The sequence below is a fragment of the Oxyura jamaicensis genome, chromosome 1, assembly GCF_011077185.1.
Source record: "Oxyura jamaicensis isolate SHBP4307 breed ruddy duck chromosome 1, BPBGC_Ojam_1.0, whole genome shotgun sequence".
Classification (NCBI taxonomy): domain Eukaryota; kingdom Metazoa; phylum Chordata; class Aves; order Anseriformes; family Anatidae; genus Oxyura; species Oxyura jamaicensis.
Genome location: NC_048893.1, coordinates 49758630 through 49775848, shown reverse-complemented (window position 1 = coordinate 49775848; position 17219 = coordinate 49758630). Strand labels below are relative to the sequence as shown.

General features: G+C 37.5%; 1 protein-coding gene across 8 annotated transcripts in view; it reads right to left on the bottom strand.

The window, feature by feature from the left end:
• The window catches only part of MGAT4C (MGAT4 family member C), a 404287-nt gene that overhangs the window by 18035 nt on the left and 369033 nt on the right, over positions 1–17219 (bottom strand). For 2 of the 8 annotated variants that reach the window (XM_035337881.1, XM_035337901.1), the window contains one exon: positions 10527–10613. The exons of 5 other annotated variants lie outside the window; for them this stretch is intronic. In XM_035337881.1, coding sequence (XP_035193772.1) covers positions 10527–10613 — 87 coding nt within the window. Of the gene's footprint in view, positions 1–7105; positions 7264–10526; positions 10614–17219 lie in introns of those variants that run through there. One more of the 8 variants, XM_035337922.1, reaches the window with a different exon arrangement.

The window sequence follows — 17219 nt, the reverse complement described above, 5'->3', positions numbered from 1 at the left end:
AGTTTTCTTAAATGTTGTCAAGAATAAATTCAATAAGTATGAATGTCCACTTTCATAATCTTCTTTTCTCATTTTTGTAATACCGGTAACTGGAGTGTACTTATGAGAGGAAATAGAATTTTAGAGTTTAGGGAAAATAAATACAGTAGAAGAATTGCTGACTAATAAATAAATAATTAAATAACATCTATTTCCATCTAAAGTTCAAAAATACTTGATTGCTAATTTAAAGTTTTAGTTGGTCCTACATACTATAATACAAACAGTAAAGTGTTTTTACCGAGAAAATAAACAAAATATCCACACTACATTAGATAAAATAAAAAAAGGCAAATAATAGATGTAAAACCTCTATGACATTAAAAAATAAATTTGATTTTTTACTCTACAATTCATATCCATTCCTAGCTTAGCCCTCTTATATGTGCGATAGCTTTCTTACTTTTAAATAGCTCCTGAAATCCAGAAATGTGTTTTATGGCAAGGCTTATACGATTGTACACATGCCACATTGCTCAGACTGGTTCCTTTAGAGCACTTGCCTTACACTGTTACTCTGAAACACCTTTTGTAGAAGTCTCTCTCTGCCATTGCAATAGACAGCTCAGGGAGACTAACAGTCGAATGAAGCTGTGATGTGAAACACTATTGTAAATGCTCTTAAAATCTCCAGTTCTATGGTTTCCAAACCAGTTATGAAGAAAATAGTTTTAGTGGCCCTTAATCACAAGAGAACGGCAATCCAGAAAACACTAGGCTTCCAGGAAACACACAAGGCTTCCAGGAAACACTACAGAGCACATATCTTTGTGAACTGATGCATGAAAGCCTAGCTCCTGAGGTGACATATTCAGTCCATTCTTCCTTTTGGACTTTTGGGATACATCTGTTGGATGTATGTCCATTACTTGTGAGCTCATTGGAGTTGTTTTTTGTTGTCTTCTTAGAATTACATTCTTTTGACCAAACACAGACAATTATGATGGCAATGTCTGAGCTAGTCACACTTAGGATCCCCTTATAGCCAGTGCAGAAAAATGTGTTTGTACACTGTGATTCATCTCATTCTAAAGTCAGTGTCTAAAATATAGCAGCTGAGTTGTGCCCTAAAAATGCCCGCTTCTCTTCACTGGCTACAAAACCAGTGTGAAATATCTGGATACAGATATGAAAAGGGTGTAACTCCTGTAAGTTATCTTCCTTAAAAATAAAAAAAAATTAAAATAAATAAATAAATAATAAAAAAGCAAGCCAGTTCTCTGACTCCAGGTATCACTCCCTCATGCTTCTCACAGGCATTAGTCAGAACATTGTTTTGCTGCTGCTAGAGTTTCTGCTCAATAGATTCATCACAATACAACACACAGAGGATGTACTATTACCTGCATGCTCCAGAGTAAGATCTTAATGTCTTTACTACATGATATTTGAAAGCAGAAGGAGATACCTATTAAAGAGCTTAACAGCTACAAGTGGACTCATACCTTCAGGTTGTGTTAATGGGGGAAGTAATCTATGGGCTGTCTGTATCTTTGACTCACCAACAGTACCTGGCAAGATCAGAAAGTCAGTTCATTTGATGCATTCAGATGAAGTATATAATTTTATATGGAATAAATTCTCTATACAGTAGGACAATAAGGCAGGGAGCTGCTTCATTTCAATGCAGTGAGTGAAATGAGATTCTGCTTTTACCAGGTAGTGTGGGTAAGTCAAAGACACAGATAGACTCTTCAGTCTAAAGGTAGGATATCTGTTGTGCACATCATTCATCTTGGTTCTCTTAACTTCTCAAAGTAATGTGATACCTTTTATGTAACCCTTGGTATTCTCCAAAGAGCTATTTATATTGGAGAGTTGACAATTTTGACAGCAGTCATGAATACCACTCAGCTTCTTTTTTCCATAAGACTCAACTTAAGGCTTCATGTTAGGGTGTATGTTCATGTACTGCCATCTGAATGGTGATGTGTTTTGGCTCAAAATTTTTTTTTTTTTTTTTTTTTTTTTCAGGTGTTGCAGGGGGGCGTGGGGTTGGGGAGGGCCAGGTTATAACAGATAATTCACTAACTTCCACAAATGAGAGAGAGAGAAAGAGCAAGCGCACATTTCAGCTTTTACATAGCTAAAACAAAGTGACATGAATCTTACCTAACTTCAGTATTTGGCAGCCACAACAAGTAATGACAAAGCAGAAAAATAAGGAATTAATACTGTTTCTTGGTTCTCTGGATCTACAAAATTCTAAGACAAATTGAAGAAAATATATTACTGAATAAAGTGAATTCAGAAATTATTAATTTTCTTACTGGTACCCCTGATTTGCAATTTAGATATAAGAATATACATAAATTCACTAGCTCTATAGAAACACTTTTCCACTTCCTTTGTTAGTATCTTTTCAAAGTAGTATCTACTTCAAAGAATTTGATGTGCAAAGATCAAACCCCAAATGTAGAATATATCTGAAATATTTTTTTGCTGTTGATTTCTTGAGTGAATCTCTAGAACAATAAAGAGATTGAACTAAGCATTTTCTGCAGAAGCACCAGCTGAGGCCACTGATATATATGAGCCTTTACAGAAATCTTTTTTTAGCTTTTTTTTTTTTTTAATTTATTTTTAAAAAATATCTACAGAGGAAATTGAGGTCCTTGTAAAAACATTTTCTAGTAGATCTGAGCTTCTTACTGCAAACCATATACATCAAAGGAGGAACTTTCATCTGTAGTATTCCTGAGACACGGGAAATCCAGAAATGAAGAAACAAACTGCGTTGTCTACCATATCCAAAAATAATGGGATAGCATTCTAATTTGACTGTACTCATGAGGTTGAGTACAGTTGAGTATTTACCTTCATAGAATCATAGAATGGCTTCTCTGAGCAATATCAAGAAGTTTCTCTGAGAAATATCTTGAAACAACATTCAAGGGAATTAAATAAGTATAATACTCCCCTCCACCCTCTCCACCCCCCTCCCCTCCCAGATAGTGTACACAGTAGTGACTAAAAATATCAAAGGGACCAAACATTATTTGCATTCTTTCGGTTTGAACACTGATTTCAATGTCTTTAAAATCAAGTACTTACCATTTTTATTTTTCCAAATTAGAGCTTATATAAGTAGATCATAGTCAAAGAGAAGCCAATAGGAAAAGATTTACAGTATGACATGGGATGAATTCCATGCTTCTAATGTTAGAAGAAAAGAAAAAAAAAATGTGGTAGCCTTTTGCATAATTTAGCTTCATAAGACTTAAGACTTCATAAGACAAGACAGAAGACAAAAAGCTTCTTCACACATGTGATACATTCATTGCAAGTTACTATTGTGCTTAATCAAAAGTAGTTTCTGTTCTACTTTCTGGAAATTTTCATTTTTTTAAAAGAAATAAATGGTAATCAAAATTATTAGAGTCCTTCAAAAACTTCTCTCATCCACTAATATTAGAAGAAAAACAATTTATATGTTCTTCCAATTTTTAAATATTTTGAACAGAGAAAATTGTTTTTAAAGGAGTAAGAACAACCATAACTTCTATTATATATATATCATACACATGAAGATATCACATTCATAATACAGTGTTTTCTCTTTATTGTTGCTTTGTAGTTTGTTTATTTTATTTGTTTATTTGTGGGCTTCAGAATACAAGGGTGAAAATAACAAGTGAGGAACATACATGATAATACAGCCTCTTGTCTACCTTACACAGAAAGTATTTTTGGAATGTCAGATAAGATCAGGTATTTGAAATCATATCCCTTTCCCAAAAGTTCTATTCTCTGCAAAGTAGAAAGAAAAATGACACCTTAAACCCACAACTCAATCCATTCCAAACACACACAATAAGAACATGCCTCTTCAACTTGACCTTAATGTGACGGAAAAGATAAAGCTTAGGCAATTACAGCATTTGTGTAGGTATATACTGACTTTGCAGACATGCTATAGTATGCAGTAGCATTTCAGAGAGGGCTGAACACTTTCAGAATGTCAAATTAACTATGCTTGTAGCAATTTCAAAATATAAGGGATTAATTACACGTGTTACTGAGAAATTCTATTCCATATTTTTAGAGCCCAAATTATGATATGCTAGGCATTTTTCACTTCAGGAACAATCCAGTAGATTCATCTCATTTTAAAAGTAAGATTAATTCAATGTTACTATTATTCTTTGGCCTTAAGTCCAGTTGGAGTCAAATCACTATTGGTGTACCCCAGGAATCAATACTGTGATCATTACTGTTTTAAAATCATAGAATCGTATAATTATTCACTTTGTGAAAGACCTCTAAGATCATCTAGTCCAACCTTTAACCTAGTATTAAAGTCCAACACTAAAGCATGCTACTAAGTTCTTCATCTACATGTTTCTTGAATACCTCCAGGGATGGTGAGTCAACCACTTCCCAGAGCAGTCTATTCCAGTGCCACACAACCATTTCAGTAAAGAAAATTTTCCTAAATCCAACCTAAATCTCTCCTGGTGCAACTTGAGGCATTTTCCCCTCATCTTATCACATAGTGCTTGGGAGAAGGGCCGGATCCCCACCTAACTATAGCCTCCTTTAATGCAATGGTAGACTGTGATAAGGTCTTTACTGAGCCCCCTTTTCCCTAGACTAAACTACACCAGTTCAGCTGCTACTTGTAAAACTAGTAAACATCTGTTTACAAGTAAGACTGTAAACTGTCAACAAGTGAAACCATTCAGACTGTTGAACATGAGATTCTTCAACATCTTCATTAATGACCTTGATGCTGGAACAGAGTGAAGTTTCAGTAAGTTTACAGATGATACAAAACTGTGAGGAGTGACACCAGATGGTGGTGCTAGCATTCAGAGGGTTCTGGACAGGCTGGAGAAATAAGCAGAGAGGAGCTTCAGGAAATGCAACAGGAGCAAATGAATAACGCACCAGTAGAGGTTAAGGATCAAAATAGCTGGAAAACTGCTTTGCCAAGAAGGACCTGGGGGTCCTGCTGGACAAGAAATAGGCAAGCATAGGCAAGCAATGTGCCCTCACAGCAAAAAGGCAAATAGCATCATGGGCTGCATTAGGAAGACCATTTTCATCAGGTGGAAAGATCCTTCTACCTTTTACTCCATACTGATGAGGAGACTTTTGGAGCAGTTCTGGGCTACCCAGTAACAAAGCAAAACAAACAAAAAAATAATAATAAAATATGGACTTATTGAAGCAAATCCAACACTTTGCCATGAAGCTGATTAGTGGACTGGAGCATCTTTCATAAAAGAAGTTGATAGAGCTGGGACTGTATAGCCTGGAGAAGAGAAGGTTAATGGGGACATAAGTGTGTGACAGAAGGAAAAGAAGAAGAGGAATCCAGATACTTTTCAGGATCAGGTTGCCTGAATGTCTAAAGGGTAATTTTTAATTTATTTTTCTAATAATTTAGTTATCAAACCAAAAGTTTGTGCAAAAGTTTAGTTTGGCGTTTTTTTTTTTTTTTTTTTTTTTTTTTTTTACACTAATGTACGCTGACCTGTGTTTACGTTAATGTTATCTATTCACTTTCTCTATGGTCCTAAGAATTCCAACTCAGCAGAATGTTGAAAATCAATCTTTCTCCTGTGTTGTTATAGGACCAAAGATAAATGCAAATAATTAATGTTAGTTTAGAAGAAATTGTCCAAAGATTCTCCTAATCTAGTTCTAGATGTTACACTTCATTCTCATCTGCAAGACACAAGAGCTGCTAGTATTTCAAATCGCTGGTAAATTCTGATGAGTGTGTTTAGATGAACTGACTAGGACTTCCCAAAGGTGACTCATTTAAACTGCATTGATAGCAGGGGAATGAATGCTTCTTTTAAGTGCCTTTCTCTTTATTTACTGACTGTAGAAATAAACTAGGTAACTAGTTTAGCCTTGATCCCTACCTCTTAACTGGTTAAAAATAGCAGGAATAAACACATGACTACTGCCACCACTACTACCCAATAGTCTATTAGTAGACAGTACATCAATGGTATTTCCTAAAATGTTCTTAAAACTTTTCCAATAACAAAAGCCTATCAGTTGTAATATGAAAATCAAACTGCTGCAATATTTATCTCTAAAAATACTAAAGGAAAAAATCAGATACATAATACTGTTTCTTTCCAAGCTTTGCATGTAATCTTTCTACTCATACTTATTTCCAAAGTCTAACTTGCTCCCTCCTGAATTTAGTGAAATATAAGGGAACTGCTACCAGTTAATCTTTAGCTAAAACTGATGAAAAATGGAAAATTCATGAGATTAGTGAATATCTTAAATTCCCCATTGACTTTGGCCCAGATACCCTCACACACCCAAGGACTGTGAACACACAATCTCCTGTTCCCTACCTCCCTGCACTCTTCCCCTCCACCCCCCCCACCCCCTAAAAAAAAAAAAAAAAATCACTAAGAAACACTGGAAGATAAGTGAATAAAACCCAGCTAAGCCAAAATGTGTTCAGTATTCCAGGGCACAAAGTAAACAGTCATTCAACAATTGAAAGGGGAAAGGTACATATTTGCACACAGTGTTATCATGATTCCAAAAGCTGTGCTTGTGCCAAGCAGGAGACAGGATGATAAGCAGCAATGATGTTCTAAGACATTACACCCACAGAGTGTCAGAGAGGCCACTACTAATGCATGGCCTAAAACCTATTTAGCAGCAAGATGTGTCAGAATATGCTTTTAAATTGAAGCTCTGGAGATCATGGACACAAGTGCATCAAACACAGACAGTATCCTCAGAAAGTATTTTCAGTACAATTGATCAATATTTTTTACTGTAGATATTCAGGTAACAGTTTTTTTGACTGGCTGTTGTGTGTGTGAGGGAAGTGGGACTAAACATATCTGCAAATGCAGCCAAGCGTGTGCTACATGGTGACTTAGTGATTTATATAGTAGAAATATGCAACTCAGGAAAATAATTGCAGTAAATTAGAGAAAAAGGCAAATTGTCTGCAATTTGAAAATCAAGCTCTGGGCTTCTTTCATTCTAAGTTAACATTTATTAATTTTATATAAATACTTCCTGTTGAGAATAAACAAGGGTGGAAATGCCACAAAATTCTGTCTCTCACTCCTACCTGCTTTTTTAGTTGTCATTGTTTGATGGAAGTAGGTATAGTAGTGCGAGGGACACAAAATGTGTACTGGAATCTTCTTAATTTTCTTGTGGGTTTTTTACACATTGGTGGTTGAAGTAGTTTTAATAGTGCGCCATGGAATTTTGGAGATAGACATTTAAAGAAAAGCTGTGAGACAACAAAAGGAAATTGTGCTGTGACAGCTTCCTGCTCTTAACAGTGACTTCTAGAACATGAGGTCAAAAGTTAGAATACAACTATAGCCTTATGTGCCATCAGCTCTCAGTATGATATAATATCTAATTGTTGCTTAGCATATGTGTAGCTTTTTTAAAATTTTAGGTGGGAATGAGAAGTAGAAGAATTTATATTATTTTTATACAATTGAATGAGTTCTAATGACCATTGAGATTCTCATATAAAATTTTCTGTGTAACTTTGTAATACATCTGGTCTGCAGATAAACATCAGCTGACGTTTTCAATGGGCTTCTGATAGTGAAAACCCTACAATACCAATGTAGTATAGCCTTGTAATATCAATAGATGAAAAGACTTCTTTCTGGGATTCCCTTTAATCATATCAGTACATCATCTTAATGTTCTGCTTGAAAAGTTAGACAGTTCATTGTCTAAAGTCAATATTTCCATCAAGTTTGGGCAATACATGCAAGTTTGTGCCTATTCATTTTTCATTAGCAGAAAATAAGATTATTAGAAATATAACAGAGGTTATACTTATTCTGTGTTTTTTGTTGTTGTTGTTGTTGTTGTTTTGTTTTATCTTTTTTTGTTTTTCTTTCCATATTTCTAGTTCCATAGCTACATCATGCTTTTTTATCATTTCTGTTCCTGTTAAGCTGTATGAAACATAGTTTTTGGCCTACAGCGTACAATGATTTATAAAGAAGTGCAAAAATGTCAATTATTTAAATAGTTAGATCTTTCCATTTCATTTTGATCTGATGCCTATTTCCATATTCTAACTTTTTTAATGGTGGGAGAAATTCCAAATGTGGAACATGTGTCAACAGGTGCAATAGTGAGAAATATTGCTAAAATATGATAGAATTCAGCATGGTAAGTTATTCTTTAAATGCTGTTGTGCATTTTTATTGCCTAGTTAAGCAGTAAAATGAATGTGCTGTTGGTTATTAATATAAATATATCTCAGTATGTTTTAGCTAATAGACAGAAAAATACTGCTTCTCAGAATCTATGATTTTTCTCGTAGGAAAGAAAAAAAATCACACATATAAACCCAGATTGTCTTGTGACAACAATTAAATTTGACAATACAAGCCAAAGGAAAAATGATTCAAAGACATAATAGGCTGAACTGAATGCATACTTTTATGCTTGTACAGTTACACATAATTAAGTAAACATATTCTACTTAAGATGGTCACACGTAAGACTGCAGAGTTGTGTACAACTGTAGAGGGATTGAAGACCATTTAGAGCTGTATAGAACATTAGAGGGATGATGTAGTACTTACATGCAAGGTATTTGAGATATATTTCAGCCTTTATATCCACAAAATATGCTTGAAAAAATATCTTCCATATCTCTTAAATATAACATGTATTCGATATTTCTTTAAAACAAAACAACACAAAACAAAAACAACAACAAAAACAAACAAACAAACAACAACAAAAACAAACAAACAAACAAACAACAACAACAAAAACAAACAAACAAACAAAAAACACTCTTTACCTTACCTTCTTACAGTGACTTTCAGTCTGTGTTTACCCTGGAAGCAGTACACACATCTAGGCTAGCTTCACACCCTGCTTCACAACCTGCTGGGGTGAGCCTGAAAGACCTGCTCATACCAGAGAACCCAAGAGGTTTTTGAGCATTTCCAGCTAGGTTTATTAGAATAAAAATCAAACTATTCTTAGACACAGAAGCTCAAAACAAGACAGAATATAAATAAATGAATGTGGAAAAAAGCAGTGCTGAAACCTCTGTGTGAAAGATGGACCCTTCCTTTCAGGATTTCTCTTGGATTAACAGTATATAGTAGCTCCTGCTTGTAAGAGACTTTGCACAATCACTTCGGTTTCCTTTGAAAAAATCTTTTCCATTATCATCTCCAAGACCATTCTATGCATCTGTTTCCCATTAGTGTACCCAAGCCCTTGCTATCTTTGTCTGACTTCCTCCACCACCTCAGCTTTATTCTTGACCCTTCTCCCAATGTATGTTCAAATGCTAACAGAAAAAGAATAAAGTTTTCTTCCTCCTAAAAAGACATTTAACCAATGTGAGCAGCTAGGAAGGTCAGACATCTTTGCTCAGACTCAGCTTTTGAACCGAGTGTTCATTAACATGGAAACTTTGGACAAACAGATAAAACTGTTTCTACTAGTCTATAAACCTGTTACTTAATTCCAATTAGGGTGTTATGAAAGAGTATATGTTAAGTATATATGTAATATATGTTAAGTAATATATATGTAATATATGTTAAGTAATATATGTTAAGTATTAGAGAATAAAATAAAAAGTTGTGAAGCCATATAGTAATGCATGACTGTTACAGGCAGCCTATGATAATTTAATTATTATTAAGTTAAGAAATTAGATTATCAGGTCTTACTGACAGTACAAATAGAGAATAGTATAGCTTTCCATAAACAAATCATATATATAAAAAAAAGCTTTTTGAATTAAGACCAAGTCATAAAATATTATTACACAGAGTATAGAGTAGTATTTGTTGCATAGAATAGCATATTTCATATTATTATTAAGATGATAAAGAAATTTTTCATGAAGAACTTTATCATGAAGATTACATTCCTCTGACCCTGAATGCCTGCTCAGGCAGGTGTCCTGGACATCTGTCCAGGATCTTTTTGAAGTTTTTTCTTAGTTTGCCTAAGTAAATTTATTTGTTATATTATTTCCCATACTAGTGTTGTTTTAAAATTTTCTTTACTTTTTATTTTTTCTGGTCATTCTTCTTTCTGTATTTATTCTCATTTAGATTGTGTATCCACATAATCATCATTTGAATACATTTCATATCATTGTTGCACAAAAATTTTGACATCATCTTTGTTGCATTATTCTTTATTTACTTATTGTATGTCATAATTAAATTATTAGATAAAGTATTTGCCTCTAATTACATAAAACTTAATCTCTTTACACCATTTCCTTTGATTCTTACAATTTCATAGCTAATTTTGGAGATCAATGCATCATATCTGTAAGTATATATTCACAACACAACAGTAGCTTGTGAAATTAAAATACCGGAAACCTATGTTTCTGCTTAGTATCAACTTGTATTTTTACATTTTACATTGCCGAATATAAAAACTCAAAGGAAAGGTGGAAACTAATCTGGAAGGTAGAGACTTATTTCTGACAGGACATTTTTAATTTTAAGCATGTGTAAAACCTGCTCTTGTTGTCCCTGCTTGAGCAAGGGGTGGACCACATGACCTCCAGAAATCCCTTCCAAACAAGTATTCTGTGAGTCTGTGATCTGTGAAAGAACAAATTAATTGCTTCTGAAATACTTCTGTGAAAATAATTTGCAATGAATAATTAACCTAACATTTATTTATTTATTTGTTTATTTTGAGAAGACTCGGGAAATTAAGCTGTTTTAGGATACGCGTCGTTTTTATTTCTAGTCTTTTGCTTAACTATAAATTGTTCCATGGGGATACTTACCATTTATTGGTGATATTTTCTAAGAGATGTTATTAAATATTTCTTTGTCATTGAATAATAGAATGGTTTGGACTGAAAGAGACCTTAAAGATCAGTTGTTCAGTAAGTAGGTATCTAAACATTATTATATTCGTTTGAGTACATAGAAGGGAAAAATGTCTATAGTGTTTTCTCCAGAAAACTACAATTGTCAAATGTTTTCCACTTTTTTATGAGTTTATAAAAAGGTAATAATTTCTGAGTTTTTTTCAGAAGACCTCTCATTCCTTGTGCTCAGAAAACTTCATAAACTATCAACACTTTCTTATTTGCATATGTTGGCTTGTAAGCCTCCTACTTGTACTATACTTTTTTTCTAAACATCTTCACATTTTTATAGAATACAATAACTAAAATCATTCATTAAAAATGTATATTAAGAAGTGGGAAAATTGTGTCAAAATAAGAGAAAATCTGCAAATGATGTGTGAGCTCAGTTTTCAGTTTGATCCAGTTCTATAGTATAAGGAACAATTATGTCCTTTTTCTCAAACACTGTTTTGCATTTCTGGAATGAATAAGCTTTGAGGTTGAATGAAAAGCAGAACTTCTTTATGAAGGTACATGATTTTACCCAAGAAAATAACTCATAATTCATGGGGTATGGGAGATATTTTTCTATCGTGCTAAGATGTAGCTCAAAATTCTGATAGTAGTTCAAAATATTAGAGTAAAAGGAAATCTTCTCTTCCTCTTGATAAACCAACAATGAGGTAGAAAAATTGAGAGAAAGATAGGAATGAGAAATAGACTTTATGGGCTTATGTTCTAGTCCTCCACTGACACCTTACCTCTGATCTGTGAAGCACACTGGACACAGGACAAACCTGTTGTACAGTATCATTAGTGGTCATCTCAAAAGGAATCTTATGTCTTTACAAAATGTTGAGTCTCCTTGAGACTTATATTTATTTTCCAATATTTCCTATCAGAAACTCCTTACTCCTTGTAGCTCTGTCTCTGTGTGAAATAATCTCAGTGAACCAACATCAGCAAACAGGGGAAGATACTGTACTGGCCAAAAAAAAAAAAAAAAACAAAAAAAAAAACAAACTGCAGCTCTGGAACCTTCTGGGTATGCCCCAGTGACTTCAGGACTATCCTTATTTTATTAAAGGAGACAATATTGGATAACAAGTTTGAGGCAGTCTGGACTAGAAGATCATGAGATCGTGGGTTCATATTTTTGGTAGAAATATATATTTAGCAATGAGGTTTGAGAATTTAATTTTATTTAAGAAAGGCACTATGAATATGCAAAATTTATTTATTCTTTCCACTTTTAGAAGACAATAAATTAGGTGAGATGATGCCTGCCTTTGGAATCTCAGTGTAATTTCTGAAGGGTCTAGGAGAGCAAAACAATTTTTATCAAATATTATTGGAAGTAGATTGATAAAATCCCATCACAGTAGTAAACAAAATAATATGGCAATAGCAAATGCATGTTAAGAAGTGTGATCAAGTAGGAGGAGAAAAAAACAAGAATGTCCCATTCATATACAATTAATTTAACAAGGATGTAAAAGTCCACATTATCATAATTTTTAGATTCTCTAGAACAATTTGTTGCATAAAATAATGAACATAATGTGCTAATCTTCCATGGAAATTGTGTGACCTAGATAGATTAACCTAGCTATACAAACAAAGGATGAAAAAAAATATGTAAGACCTAATTTTGCATTCTGATTATGTGCTATTAATTTTTCTTCTGTATCAGCCGTGCAAGAGGAGGGAGACCTATTTTAACAATATTTGCATATCTATATATCTTCTAGCAAGAAGCAGTTTGTAGTGGCTTCTATATTAGAAAATAATTGTCCAGCTCAGACTAAAGGCAATGCAAGAACTGTATTGTGCCATCTATACTATGGTATGGTTTTGATTTAATATGTACTGGGTCATTTTATTTAATTTTACTTCCTAAATAAACATACTGATAATACATAACGCTTTATTGTAATATCATAGAATCAACGGATCATTCAGGCTGGAAAAGACCTAGTCCAACCTTTAACCTAGTACTGATAAGTTCACCACTAAACCATGCTACTAAATTCCAATCTACATGTTTCTTGAAGACCTCCAGGGATGGTGACTCAACTGCTTCCCTGGGCAGCCTATTTCAATGACACACAATACTTTCAGTATTTTTTTTTTTTTCCTAATAACCAACCTAAACATCCCCTGGTGCAACTTCAGGACATTTCCTCGTCTTAACACTTGGTGTTTGGGAGAATATCTAAACCTCCACCTCACTACAACCTCTTTTGAGGTAATTGTTAAGTACAATAAGGTCTCCCCTTGTTGTGGTTTAACCCGGCTGGCAGCTAAACACCACACAGCCGTTCGCTCACCCTCCCCCCTCCCTCTCTGGGATGGGGGAGAGAAACGGGAAAGTAAAGCCTGTGAGTTGAGATAAAGACAGTTTATTAAGATAGAAAATAATAATGATAATAATAATAATATGTACAAACAAGTGATGCACAATGCAATTACTCACCACCTGCTGACCGATGCCCAGCCCAACCCCGAGCAGCCGGACCCCCCCACCCTGGCTAGCCACCCCTATATATGGTTCAGCATGACGTCAGATGGTATGGAATACCCCTTTGGCCACTTTGGGTCAGCTGTCCTGGGTCTGTCCCCTCCCAGCTCTTGCTGCACCCCCAGCCTGCCCGCTGGCAGGACAGAGTGAGAACTGGAAAAGTCCTTGGCTTAGTATAAGCAGTGCTTTGCAGCAATTAAAACATCAGCATGTTATCAGCACTCTTCTCATCCTAATCCAAAACATAGCACCCTACCAGCTACTAGGAGGGAAAATAACTGTCCTAACTGAAACCAGGACACCCCTGAGCCTTCTTTTCTCCAAGCTAAACAACCCCATGTCCCTTAGCTCCTCCTCACAGGACTTGTTCTCTGTACGCTTCACCAGCTTTGTTGCCCGTGTTTGGACACATTCCAGCAACTCAATGTCCTTCCTGTACTGAAGGGTTCCAAAATGAACACAGTATTCAAGGTGCAGCCTCACCAGAGCTGAGTACCAAGAAACAATCACTTCTCCTGCTGGCCACACTATTTCTGATACAAGCCAGGATGCTGTTGGCCTTCTTGGCCACCTGAGCAAACTGCTGGCTCATATTCAGTTATCTGTCCACAAATTGGAAGACTTGTTAGTGTTAGGTCAGAGGTTGGACTAGATGATCTTGGAGGTCTCTTCCAACCTGTGATTCTGTGATTCTGTGAAATACTCCCAAACCCTTTTGCCCTAGGCAGCTTTCCAGCCACTCTTACTGGCTTACTTGCTGGTAGCATTGCATAGGGTTGTTGTGCCCCAAGTGCAGGACCCAGCACTTAGCCTTGTTGAACTTCATAGAGTTGGCCTTGACCCATTGGTCCACCCTATCCAGATCCCTTTGCAGAGCCGTCCTGCCCTTGAGCAGATCAATACTTGCACCTAACTTGATGTCATCTGCAAACTTACTGAGGGTGCACTTGATCTCCTTGTCCAGATCATTGATAAAGATATTGAAGAGAACTGGCCCCAGTGCTGAGCCCGGGGAGACACCACTAGTGACCAGCCTCCAACTGGATTAAGCTTCATTCACCATGACTCTTTAGATTATAATACATAATACTTTATTATAGCATAACTTTTCTTCAGAACAAATAAAAATTTACAAATTTTAGGAGGTGGAGAGGTTAAGGGCCATCAGGAAGAGTGAGAGGGAGATAGACTGCTGAGGCAACTCCCTGCAAACCTGAAGGAGAGGCACTGGGATGAGACTCCCCGAATAGGGATGGATCCCCTACCCTGTCACTGTTGGACAGAGGGTGGGGAACTAGGAGTTAAGGAGGAACGGAGACAGGTCCGTGCTCAATGTTGCAGGCAAACCCCCTCGCTCCCAACCCCCCCTCCCCTATCCCCACCAGCCCCACCTTCCCAGGTGCCCATAAACAATAGATTTGAGGCCCTGGAGCTTGAGACCAGTGGGTGAGGATGTGGTAGAAAGTTTACACAGGAGGATGCCTAGGGCAAGGAATTCCATTCCACACCTCATGACTGGCTCCACCAAGAAGGAAAGAAGGGTAATCGTAGGCAACTCCCTTCTCAGGGGAACAGAGGGCCCTATTTGTCCACCTGACCCAACCCATAGGGAAGTCTACTGCCTCCCTGGGGCCAGGGTCAGGGATGTTGCCAGAAAGCTCCTCAACCTCGTTTGCCCATCTGATTACTATCCACTATTGATAGTCCAGGCTGGCAGTGATAATACTGAAGAGAGAAGCCTGAAGGCTATCAAACAGGACTTCAGGGGACTGGGACAGTTAGCGGATGGAGCAGGAGTACAGTTGGTGTTTTTGTCCATCCCTACAGTGGCAGGAAGGGGTACAGAGAGGACATGGAAAGCTCACCTGATAAACACGTGGCTCAGAGGCTGGTGCCAACACAGATTTTTTTTTATTTATTTATTTTTATTTATTTTTTTTTTGACCATGGGACACTTTATTCAGCACCCAGCCTGATGGCTGCAGACAGGTCCCAACTGTCTCCAAGGGGAAAACGGATCCTAGCCCAAGAGCTGGCAGGGCTCATTGAGAGGGCTTTAAACTAGATAAGAAGGGGGACGGGGCTGAAATAAAGCTAGTTGGATGTGTACCAGGGGGAACAATGGCAAGGCTGAGGGAGAAGACAATGGCCCAACTGAAGTGCATCTACACTAATGCATGGGTAACTGCACTAATGCATGGGTAACAAACAAGAGGAGCTGGAAGACATGGTGCAGCAGGCAGTTTATGACTTGGTTGCAATCATGGAAACGTGGTGAGACCACTCTCATGACTGGAGTGCTGCAATGTCTGGCTATAGGCTCTTCAGAAGAGACAGGCAGTACGGAATGGGTGGTGGTGTGGCTCCAGTTTTGATGTTGTGAAACTTGAGGATGGGAATGATAAGGTTGAGATCAGTGGGAAGGCCAACAAGACAGGCATCCTGATGGGGGTCTGTTATAGACCCCCCAAACCAGGTTGAGGAGACAGATGAGGCTTTCTACAGGCAGCTGGCAGAAGTTGCGAAATTGTCAGCGCTTGTTCTCGTGGGGGACTTCAACTTCCCAGACATATCCTGGAAGCACAACACAGCCCAGAGAAAGCAGTCCAGGAGGTTTCTGTAGAGCATGGAAGATGCTTCCTGAGGCAGCTGGTTAGTGAGCCTACCAGGGCAGGTGCCCTGCTGGACCTTTTGTTCACTAACAGAGAAGGACTGGTGGGAGAAGTGGTGGTTGGGAGCTCTCTTGGGCAGAGTGACCACAAAATGGTAGAGTTCTCTATACTGGGCAAAGTCTGGAAGGGGACCAGTAAGACCACTATATTGGACTTTTGGAGGGCTGACTTTGAACTGTTCAGGACACTGGTTGGCAGAGTCCCTTGGGAGGTGGTTCTGAAGGGCAGAGGAGTCCAGGAAGGTTGGGCACTCTTCAAGAAAGAAATCTTAATGGCACAGGAGAGGTCTGTCCCCACATGCCCAAAGACAAGCCGACATGGAAGAAGACCGGCCTGGCAGAACAGAGAGTTGTAGCTTGAGCTTAGGAGAAAAAAAAAAGGGTTTATAATCTTTGGAAAAGAGGGCAGGCCACTCAGGAGGACTATAAGGATGTTGCGAGGCTGTGCAGGGACAAAATCAGAAAGGCCAAAGCTCATCTGGAGCTCATTCTGGCTACTGTTGTTAAAGATAACAAAAAATATTTTTATAAATACATCAACACAAAAAGGAGGACTAAGGAGAATCTCCATCCTTTACTGGATGCAGGGGGAAACTTAGTTACAAGAGATGAAGAAAAGGCTGAGGTGCTTAATGCCTTCTTTGCCTCAGTCTTTAGTGGCAAGACTAGTTGTTCTCTGGATACCCAGTACCCTGAGCTGGTGGAAGGGGATGGGGAGCAGAATGTGGCCCTCACAATCCACGAGGAAATGGTTGGTGACCTGCTACAGCATTTGGATGTTTGCAAGTCGATGGGGCTGGATGGATCCACGCAAGGGTTCTGAGAGAACTGGTGGAAGAGCTGGCCAAGCCGCTTTCCATCATTTATCGGCAGTCCTGGCTATCAGGGGAGGTCCCAGTCGACTGGCGGATAGCAAACGTGATGCCCATCTACAAGAAGGGCCAGATGGTAGACCCGGGAAACTATAGGCCTGTTAGTTTGACCTCAGTACCAGGGAAGCTCATGGAGCAGATTATCTTGAGCGTCATCATGCGGCACTTACAGGGCAAGCAGGCAATCAGACCTAGTCAGAATGGCTTTATGAAAGGCATGTCCTGCTTGACGAACCTGATCTCCTTATGACAGAGTGAAATGCTTAGTGGATGAGGGAAAGG